At 45.9% G+C, this 11,687-nt stretch overlaps 1 protein-coding gene across 1 annotated transcript; it reads right to left on the reverse strand.

Moving 5' to 3' along the window:
* Positions 1-392: 392 nt before the first annotated feature.
* On the reverse strand, positions 393-3,210 carry LOC311519211 (homeobox protein HMX1-like; the record flags this gene model as incomplete). Its single annotated transcript, XM_084625491.1, has 2 exons — positions 393-982; positions 2,910-3,210. The coding sequence occupies 2 exons, from the start codon at positions 3,208-3,210 to the stop codon at positions 393-395; spliced, it is 891 nt and encodes a 296-aa protein (XP_084481617.1).
* Positions 3,211-11,687: the final 8,477 nt, after the last annotated feature.

Below are 11,687 nucleotides of genomic sequence, written 5' to 3' on the forward strand. Positions count from 1 at the left end.
TCGCTAAAAAGAGCATTTCGGTCAAGGAAAACGAAAGTCTATTTAGCAAATCGAATCGCCGGGGTTATTATTTCTGCTGTCTAAATCTACGATTTTTAAACGGATCATTTGCAAGGTGGCGTGGAAAGACTATTCCACACAACTGTATTTTCTTTGGGCACGTGACAGGCATAGACATCCTGGTGACAGACACTGTGTTGATGGCTTTCCTTCTCTTGCTTTTATAGGTACCCCCAAAGTATCTTTATTGCACGTTTTAAAATTCAAAAGCATAAAATCAAGAAATGTATAAGTCGAAATAAGAAGTTTGGAGGAAGGGGAATGGGGCTGAAAGGGAGGGAGGGGAAAAGTGGGGCAGAGCCGGGAAAAAAGGTCCTTGCAAAGATGGATTCTCAAACGAGCCCTGTCATTTGCGATCTCAGAAACGGGACTGAGGCGGCAGGGAAGGAGGCCAGGGGGTAGCTGACAGCGTTAGAAAACCCCACCAGGGGAGGAGACATGTGAGGCAAGGTGAAGCCTAAAGCACTTGCAGGCGAGTTTTCGTGGTACAAAATGGGCACCCTTACTATCCTTTGAGCGGAGTGGGAGACGTTGGCCGCTTCCAAATCCGCAGCCAGTTGTCTTTTCCACTTATTCCTGCGGTTCTGGAACCAGATCTTCACCTGGGTCTCGGTGAGGTGCAAGGAGGCCGCCAGGCCGGCCCGCTCCGAGCTGCTCAGGTAGCGCTTCATGTCGAAGGTGGACTCCAGCTGGAAGATCTGGCTCCGGCTGAAGACCGTGCGGGTCTTCTTCTTGCGGCCCGCGGCTCTCTGCTCGGCGGAGTCCGGCTCCTCGGCTTTGTCGTCCTCCTCCCTGCTGGTGCTGCAGCGAGCAAACTCCTCTCTCCTCTCGGCAGAGCCCAGCTCCTCTGCCTGGTTCCTGCAGCCCCCTGGCTTCCCCGCTGATGCCTCCTCGGCGATCTCGGGAGAGTCTCGGTCACTGGCTGATGGAGAGAAGAGAGACAGAGGAACAAGGGTTGTTTCTTCCATAGCCAACCACACACACACACACACGCACACGCATACACCGTGCCTGGTTCTCCAGACTCATCGCTCGTGTATTAATATGGAATACATACAGTATACGAGAATATTTATTATGTTCCTATATCTAAAAGACTCCCACACTGATTTGCACATGCAAACGACCTCTGATGACCGCTGAGGGATGGGACACGCACAGCAGCAGCAGCAAAGAAAGCAACCACAGAGAGCTGGGAGTGGGGTGTCAGAGCGCAGTTGATTTCTTGCGCTCCCTCTTCTTCCTGTGTCCAAGTCCACCCCTATTTCTCCAGATGAATATTACAGGCGAATCATCCTTTGCAGCACACGACACGGATAGATATTTTCCCTTCAGAAAGAATCATAGTCCAGACCAATAAGCACTCAGCTACACAACTAAAAACCAAAAGGAGGACTTGTGGCACCTTAGAGACTAACCAATTTATTTGAGCAGAAGCTTTCGTGAGCTACAGCTCCCTTCATCGGCATGCATCTGATGAAGTGAGCTGTAGCTCACGAAAGCTTATGCTCTAATAAATTGGTTAGTCTCTAAGGTGCCACAAGTCCTCCTTTTCTTTTTGCGAATACAGACTAACACGGCTGTTACTCTGAAACCTGTCAACTAAAAACCATTACGTTAAGAAACGATGCAAACAATAGCCCATAGTAAAAGATAGATAGGTCTATCACTGGCTACATACAGAAAGAGGTTTCTGTCAAAGCAATGAAGGGGGCTCAATGTGTGTTAGGGTAGAGGAGTATTTCCCCCCTGTTGGAGCTTGACGTGTTATTTCGTACTTTGCGAAACTGAATGCATTAACACAATGTAATAATGGAACTCCTAAAGCTGCCTCTAAAAATGGTTCAGGTGGATTGAAAGTCTTAGACTATCCAATAGCGTCAGGTTTTTTTTGTTTTGTTTTGTTTTGTTTTTAAAGATCTGTTTATAGAAAAGAAAGGGGTTGACGTTGGCTGCTTCCAGGTGTAATTTTGAAACAAGAGCCTGGCCATGTAGGAATTCACACATCTTTGGTGAAAAGGGACCTGCTAGGATGTACACACACATCTTTCACGTCAATCACAGTCCTGGAAACTCCAGCATATAACCTTCCCCTTTGTAGTTCAGAGGCGTGTACTAAGTTACAGTTTTTTCAGCAGAACAGCTGACTCCAGCCTGCAAACTTTTTCAGACGTTAGTTTCTGCACTAGAATTTAAATTTCGGCTCCAATTTTATTTTCTGCATTCAAAATACGACGGTGCAGGCCTGAGGTACTAGGGGATTCCTTTTACCGATTAATAGCTATTTTATTTCTGCTCCAGATTATTCTGTTTTTTTAAATATGGACTTTTTAGAAACCAGCCCACAGGACTGACGCTCAACGTGTGTGTGTGTGTGTGTGTGGGGGGGATTTTTGATATAGTATGTTTGAATTATAATTTATAACTTTTCTGGGAATTGCTCTGGGCAGCTCTGGTTGGAAACAACGAGCCAGTGCTAGAGAAGGAATTTTAAGAAGAGAGGAGTTGGATCTCTTGCTTACGAGTGCTATTTTACCATTCATTTCATTCTCTCTTTTTGTGCCTGAGGGAAGATTGTAAACTCCCATTGGAAATCCATTTCTTAGGGTGATTGTGCAAATATTCCCGTGCAGGGGAGAAATGTACATGACATTATCTGGGAACTAAGCCCCCCACCCCTCCACCCCGGTCCTCTAGTTTAGGTTTGACACATAAATACAGCTGCTCCCTCTCTCTCTCTGCAGGGAGCCAGGTACACCCAGAACTGCCATTTGCTCTAGCCGAGTAAAGAGCATTTTGGACCCCAGTGGGCTGCTCAAGAAACAATACAGAACCGCAAGGAAACTTACTGTCTGGACTGGTGGATCCTATAAAACTAGCGTGAGCTCTTCTGTACCACTCCATTGTACTTTCCCTGAGAGGATAGCTCTGTGAACTGAACCCAAAAGGAGAGACTTGGCAGCAGACCTGCGCGCAATGGCTGCCGGCTATTCCGCTGTGCGACCGCGTCTCTTTGTGGCCATCCTCCGTGCTCTCCTGTGTCCTCTCCTCTCGGCTCTCTTTCCCCTCGGTCCCCAGCAAATTCTCGATAAAAAAAGACGAGACCCGGGAGGAGGCAGAATTGGTGGTGTCGGTGGCTTCGTCCGGCATAATGGGTCCAGCTCGCAGGGTCAGAGCAGTGGGGGCTGGGAATGCTCGCTGGCTAGATCGCTAGTCAGTTTCCGAGGCGAAAGGGCTCTCTCGCTCTGTGCGAGCAATCGCCTCCTTTCTCTGCGAAACCCGATGGATGCTCTCCTGGTATAAAAGGATTTTTTCCCCCGGAGTAATCATTTCAGATCGCTGTTTGCCATCATTTCCTGCCAGCTAAGAGAGGAGGGGAAAGGGGGGGTGGGGGGGAAGAGCCCATCGGAGGCGCCAGATTCTGCGCGAAAACGCTAATCACGAAATAAAAATGTCATGCAAGTTAAACGTTTTACAAGCGAGGAGTAATTCTCCGATTGGACGAGCAGCGCGGCAAATGGGATGAGTCCAGGGAAAGCAGGGCAATCACTTGCAATGAGTTCAGCGGGGCTGGGGTCTGGGCTGGCTGCATGTGCGTGAGTGCGCGTTGCCTCGGGGGCTTGCAGAAGCCTTGTCACTCACAGGCTTTTTATTTAGGTCAATTAGGGAGCAAATCAAAACGCAGAGAGCGGGAACGCCAGGCTCCAACTCATGGGTAAGAGGGATGGTCAGGCCAGCATCCCGAGCCTCCCATTGGCTAGACTGGGCTCAGAGGGCAGCCCAGCCAATCAATTCCCGCCCATGTATTGTAAATAATAATAATAATTAATAATTAATAATAATAATAATAATTAATTGGTGGATGAGGACATAAATGAGAGCAAGTTAACAAGGACCCTCTCCTTCTTGAAGCATCCCCCTTTAACCTCCTTCCTCCCCTTCCAGGTTCTTTCACTCTGGACGGATCCTCCGGAAAAATTTGGGGATTATTTCTTTTCCCACCTCTCCTCCTTCAGAGTTGAACCCAGGATGATTGTGAATTGCTCAGAGCTCCTGCTCTCGGTTCATTTGAACAGGAGGGGGTGGGAGAAGAATGATCTCCCGCCCCTTTATTTATCCTACTGTGGGTTAAGGTGGGAGCCCCCTTTATCAATACAACAGGAAGTGTCTGTTTCAAACATGTCTGCCCCGGACAGGTCCCACTGCAAGCCACCCTGGCTGGTGGGGTGATCAGGAGGTAGTAGGATGACCCACACCTGGAATAAAAGGCCGGACAATCCTGTGAGTTTGGCCTGGGGTGGGATGTTGACTGTACGCCCTAATCCCTCTCTCCCACGGCCATGCTTCTTTCTATGTATGTGCTGGTTGGTTTCAACCTCTGTCTGCATTTTGTAACCTTGACTCGATTTTAAATGGCAACCATTCAACCGAGCGGAGCCCGGAGCTCCGAGCGACCCGAGCTTCCCAGCCCTGGTCGCCTGCTTCAGCCTGTGACGGTAGTTCAATGTGAGCTCTTCGCCATGGCCCCAGGCTCTGGGCCGCCGCCGCCGCCTGGCCAAAGCGCGCTTGTGTGAAGCCCCAGCGCTGCGGGGAGCGTGGCCAGCTGGGCTTCCAGCAGCGCCAGCCTCTTTGAGCGCTTAAGCACGTCTATTAAACTGAGAGACGCGAGGCGATGTCCCTCCTAGCAGAAAACCGATCGCTCCTGACATTGAGCGCGACACGATTCAGCGAGGCTCGAATTCCCCATTCTGTACAGACAGCAGTGCGCGTGTGTGTCTCTCGGCTGCCACTTTGACATAAATATAGCGGTGTTTCTTCCACTATTCCATTACAAGCAAAGGGAACTCGCTGCTGTTTGCTGGTAGGTGTTAGTTACTTCACGCGTCTCTCCTTCGGACTAGGTGGGCCAAGTTTTCAGAGAGACCAAGACGAGACTTCAGACCTAAGATCCCGGAGCTTTAGGTAAGTAAAAAGACACCATGCAGGGTGCACACCTGAATAACCCACTGGCACAGCCCTGTTATGCATGAAGTAGTTTAATGCAAGCTGCTGGTATTGGCCAGAGGGCCCATGTTAACCTATTGACATCATAAAAAGATTAGGAGGAGTCCGGTGGCACCTTAAAGACTAACAGATTTATCTGGGCATAAACTTTCATGGGTAAAAAACCCACTTCTTCAGATGCATGGAGTGAAAATTACAGATACAGGCATAAATATATATTGGCACACCTTTATGCCTGTATCTGTAATTGGCACACATTTATGCCTCTACCTGTAATTTTCAATCCATGCATCTGAAGAAGTGGGTTTTTTATCCACAAAAGCTTATGCTCAAATAAATCTGTTAGTCTTTAAGGTGCCACAGGACTCCTCATTGTTTTTGTGGAGACAGACTAACACGGCTATCCCTGTGGTACATAAAAAGATTGGTGGTTATGTTGCAAAATAACAGTATAGGAGTCTAAGATCATCGCTCCTTTACTTTCCAAGACTCGTCCTTTTCATATTTGATGAGCCCTCTTACTCTAGGTTTGCAGCAAACTGGACAGGCAATTATTTTTAACCCCCCACCCCACCCCGGACCCCAAGTACCTTGCAAACATCTATTGAATTTCACCACTTGGCACAGCTATCTAAAACATGGCAGGAGTTTTTGAGACATTTACCACTGTTTAGAGAGAAAGATCGTAGTCTCTGATATAATTTGGGAGCATATACTGTTTCCAGCCCTGCTCCTCATTGTCCCAGCGTCTTCACTGCGGGATATTCGCCTGAGTAAAAGGGAGGATTTGGCCTGTTGCGTTAGATTTTATAGAGCTTTTTCTGCTTGGAGAAGGCATATTTAGGGGGAAGTCGTTTATGCTTCAGATTCTGATATTTTCAGCTATTTCCATAAAATCCCAACATAATTCAAAAATATACAGTTCTTCAATGGAAACTCTGTTTGCTTCAAAGCTCATGTGGGGCGGGGCTGCTGGGAATACTGGGAAATTATGAGCAGGAGTCAAATACATTCACCATCTGTTTTACAACAATTATATTTATAACATCACCATGATTCATGTTTTGTGTGACATCTACATGTGTTCAGTTTACTGGATATTTCATTTTTTCCATATATAGTTCTTAGAAGGGTGTATTTATCTATATGTATTTATACATATCTACAGCTTTGTATATATTATATTGTATTTGTTAACACATGCACCTATAATATGTATGCAAATATTGTGTGTGTGTGTATATATACACATATATTACACACATATTACACTGTACTATATACTATATTATACACACATATATTATACTGTATATGTACATACAATATCAAAAACTACTCACACACTACGGAATTATATATATTGCATATATATGGAAAGAGAAAGTGTGAAAGAGAAAGTTTACTGGATATTTCATTATATATATTCAGCAAATTCTACATATATAATATATGAATCATTTAATATGCTAGATGTGTGTGTTTGTTTCTAGAATAAACTATGGAATTTGGACACTGGTTTACATTCTTCCATTATTAGATCATGATTACATAATAGCGCTTACGAAGAAGACAAATCTCTTCACGAAATTACTTGTATTCGTTACTTCTCACACTGATTTTCTATTCATATGTCAGATGTCGTTTGAACTTGTCCAATGAGTCACTGAAAGCTCCTGTTATTCCACAGATGGGTTCAGACATCAAAATTACATGGCATGCAAAATTCTTCTTACCTAATCACATCAATTCTCATTTAAGCGCGGGATGCGTTATTTGAACAGGAATCATGCGTTTGTTGTTCACTGGTCGGACTTTCTACCTGAAGTGTTGGTTCCTATTTTCACATTTATCTTAAGGGCGAATGAATCTCGTGGTGTGCTGAGCAAATACGGACTTTTGCCTTGTGCTTTTCCAAATCTAGCCAGCACACTAGCTCTCACATTTTGACAAAGACAAAGACAAAGCTTTTCGAGAAGATGCCTGACCATAAAGGTTTAGAACTGCTGCTGCCCTAACCATATAGCAAGCAGGCGGGGAGTAAACTTCTGACAATATAAAAGGTCGAGAAGTACTTTAAAGTGTTTTACCTGTAGAACTCATTCTCGAGTAAATTAATTTGTCTACATTCCGCTTTCCTAACGCTTTAGAGGCTTTGCCTGCTAGGATCAACCATATTGGCTCGATTTTATGCTAAGCCACGTTTTTATTGGACAGATCTCTTGCAAGCTATAAGGGCAAGTAACTCATCAGTTAACCAGTTCGTACCGTGTCACCGCGCTCTGGGGAATCTTTTCTTTGCTTACTTCGGGAAAGAACCATTGTGATTTATAGATTCCGGAGTTTAAACTGGTGATTAGTGCCTCCCAGTCTGCGCGTAGCACTGGAATGAGCATCCAGCTTTGTTTGCACAAGAGGACTGGAAATGGAAATGCGGCGCAGACTGCCCCACACAGCACCTGTGACCTCTCGGCTTCCCGGGGGGAGGAACCATTATTGCCCATGTTACAGTCCTTGGCCGATGGATGTTTAGACGCTAGAAACGTTGCCACAAGGTGTATGAGGGCCCTGGGTGTGTTATGCAATATTGGCTACAAAATAGAGAGCAACCAGAAGTGTAAAGCAACGCAAAACTGCGTGGAAGGGGCTGTCCCTTAGCCTTTAACAATAATGACAAACCCCAGTATTCAAAGGTCTGAACTAGGCTGTGAACAGCTAGGTTACTCTTTAGGGGAGTATATTTGGGAGAGTAGGGCTGCTTTCTGAACCAGCTGGGCCCCGTGTGACTGCAATGTGAATACAACTATCTTGCTCCGAAGTCACGCCGTGTGACTGCCATGTGAATACAATTATCTTGCTCCGAAGTCTGTTTGATGTTTCACTTGTCGGAAAGTACCAGTGAAATGGAAGCCATCCTTTATGGGGCTCAGTGCAACCTCTGCTCTTCTACGGGGAAGGGAGATCGCAGTATGTTTTGAGTCTGGGTCTCTGTCGGAGGCGCTTAGGCCGGCGACAACGAGTTAAGGAGTTAAGATAACGATAAGGAGTCGCTTCTCTATTGTCCATGCCCCAAAGTAATATTGACTGTCTCGCTCGGTCGCAGCCACTCCGCTCGTGTAGATCAGACGCCGCGTTGTGGGTAGGGAACGCTGCTGGCCTGTGGGAAACTGCTGCCACATTGGTTGATATTAGAAAAGAAAATCCTTTTGCAGCCAAGTTTACTCCAACGAGAATAATAATAAAAAAAAATCCCCTCTCGCATCTGGTGTCGAAACTGACGGGGGCCTCCTAGCCTAGAAAATCATAAATGCCAGACAGTACAACAAACGCTGGCTCCCGCTCAGGGCACAGACCCCACTGAAACCCAGAGGAGTGTTGCCATCGGCTCCAACGGGAGCAGGCTCGGGCCCTACACCTGAAGGCGGGGTAGATAAGCAGCTGCTACCCAAGGATGAGCCGGGAACAGCTGACTGTGCTTTCTCTGGAAAGCAACCCGAGCAGCGGGCTCAGGCCCAGACTCTGCCGCTGGGTGAGCCCCATGGAGATGGATGGCTGCAGCGTAGTCCTATTGCAGCCAATGGGGCTAATTGCAGGGGCAAGGGGCCAGAATCTAGCCCCGGGAGAGCTAGGCTGGGGGGCCTTTCCATATGGCCCCGACCGCGCGTTGGGCTGGCTCTAAATTACACAGCATGGAAGCACCTTAAGCTGGTTCCGGTCTATCCTAGGAAGGCTCCGTGGCGCCCCCTCTGAAAGGCGCTCCGGACCTGCTTTCTCCACCCACCGAAAGACGCTTGTGCGGGCTGTTAGCGCCTCTCATTGCTCAGCAGTGAGGCCCCGATCCTGCGTAAAAGTCGAAAACCATTCCTGGTTAAAAGAACAGGAGGGCTTGCGGCACCTTAGAGACTAACATTTATTTGAGCAGAAGCTTTTGTGAGCTACAGCTCACTTCATCGCTCAGGAAAGCTTCTGCTCAAATAAATTGGTTAGTCTCTAAGGTGGCACAAGTCCTCCTTTTCTTTTTGAGGATACAGACTAACACGGCTGCTCCTCTGAAACCTGTCATGGTTAGTTTGTACCCATAGCGCTCACTACTGCTCCCACTGAAGTCAATGGGGGAACCTCCTGGGTAGTTCAGTGGGTGCATAATCTTGGCCGCAGAAATAATCTTATTCGGAATTCACAGATCTGATTTTTCTTCTTTTAACTTTTTTAAGAATCTGGAATCGATAATATAGCTTGTGGGATGGGATGCTGAGAAAGTGATGTAGATAAACCTGCTGCTTTCTGCTCACCTTAACTATAATAGAATATGCTTATTCAATACAACAGGACAGTTATTTATAATCAGTTTCTCTACCTTACAAAAATAAATAACTCTAATAACCAGTAGATGGGGGAAAGACTGGAACTGGAATATGTGTAACCATGCCTTAGTGGATCACAAATGAGGATGCCAAATTCAGGACTAACTGCTGAGAAATAGGGCAAACACAACCCCATACTGGTGGTTATTCTTTCATAAGATATACCAAACTAGCCACAAAAGTAAACTCTTGTTTCACCACACTGGCTAACAAGAAGTTATAAAAGCAGTTTCCTTGGGCATTCCAGTTCTTATATCACCATCGAAAACACTGGATTCAGAGATGAGTGGTTCTTTACAATCAGCCTCATCAAATGAAAGGTTCTTCTGATCCCAAAGGACCAGCAACACACTCAGGTCAATAGATAACTTAGATCTTACCCCAAAATCAGGCTGATGCTAATCCTTTAGTATCTAAAATCTAAAGGTTTATTCATAAAAAGAAAGAAAGAAAAGTGAGAGTTAAAATTGGTTAAAGGAATCAAATACATATAGTAATTGCCAAGTTCTTGGTTCAGGCTTGTAGCGGTAATGGAATAAACTGCTGGCTTAAGTCAAGTCTCTGGTTGCTTCCAAATCATAGAATCATAGAATATCAGGGTTGGAAGGGACCCCAGAAGGTCATCTAGTCCAACCCCCTGCTCAAAGCAGGACCAATTCCCAGTTAAATCATCCCAGCCAGGGCTTTGTCAAGCCTGACCTTAAAAACCTCCAAGGAAGGAGATTCTACCACCTCCCTAGGTAACTCATTCCAGTGTTTCACCACCCTCTTAGTGAAAAAGTTTTTCCTAATATCCAATCTAAACCTCCCCCACTGCAACTTGAGACCATTACTCCTCGTTCTGTCATCTGCTACTATTGAGAACAGTCTAGAGCCATCCTCTTTGGAACCCCCTTTCAGGTAGTTGAAAGCAGCTATCAAATCCCCCCTCATTCTTCTCTTCTGCAGGCTAAACAATCCCAGCTCCCTCAGCCTCTCCTCATAACTCATGTGTTCCAGTCCCCTAATCATTTTTGTTGCCCTTCGCTGGACTCTCTCCAATTTATCCACATCCTTCTTGAAGTGTGGGGCCCAAAACTGGACACAGTACTCCAGATGAGGCCTCACCAATGTCGAATAGAGGGGAACGATCATGTCCCTCGATCTGCTCGCTATGCCCCTACTTATACATCCCAAAATGCCATTGGCCTTCTTGGCAACAAGGGCACACTGCTGACTCATATCCAGCTTCTCGTCCACTGTCACCCCTAGGTCCTTTTCCGCAGAACTGCTGCCTAGCCATTCGGTCCCTAGTCTGTAGCTGTGCATTGGGTTCTTCCGTCCTAAGTGCAGGACCCTGCACTTATCCTTATTGAACCTTATCAGATTTCTTTTGGCCCAATCCTCCAATTTGTCTAGGTCCTTCTGTGTCCTATCCCTCCCCTCCAGCGTATCTACCACTCCTCCCAGTTTAGTATCATCTGCAAATTTGCTGAGACTGCAATCCACACCATCCTCCAGATCATTTATGAAGATATTGAACAAAACTGGCCCCAGGACCGACCCTTGGGGCACTCCACTTGATACCGGCTGCCAACTAGATATGGAGCCATTGATCCATATCCAAATCATTGGAAGGACCTCAGTCCTTTGGTTAGAATGCTCCCATTAGTATAGTCCAGAGGTTTGGGCAAGAAAGAGGCAAAACTGAGGTGTTTCCAGGACCTTTTATAGTTTCCGCCATATGGAGGGAATTCCATTCTTTTTACTGTGGAAAATTACAGCAACAAGATGGAGTTTGGAGGCACATGGGCAAGTCACATGTCTGTGCATTTCACCTAGTCACAGCAGGAAATTCCATTAAGTGTAGATGGGCATCTCCCATGGTCCATTGTCAGTTAAATGTTCTTTTGATGGGCCACTCAGTTTGAATAGTCCCTCCAGAATGTGCTGGCTAGCTACTTTGTGGGTGTTACCCCAGGAGCAAACATTTGAAATCCAAGTATAGGGCCAATACTTATAACTTCAAATACAAAAATGATACATGCATACAGATAGCATAATCATAACCAGCAAATCGTAACCTTTTCATAGATACCTCACTCAGCAACCTTTGTACAAGATTTGCTGCAAATATATAACAGTGGTTGCAACAATGATCTATATGGTCATATTTTAATCAGATAAGGTCACAGTCAGAAATCAAATTTCAATGGTTAACCACATGTAAGATATACAAGAGATACTGAAAATAAAAAGAAAGGACATTGCTGAAAGAAA

Source organism: Lepidochelys olivacea, assembly GCF_965140295.1.
Source record: "Lepidochelys olivacea isolate rLepOli2 genome assembly, chromosome: 4".
Taxonomy (NCBI): Eukaryota; Metazoa; Chordata; order Testudines; family Cheloniidae; genus Lepidochelys; species Lepidochelys olivacea.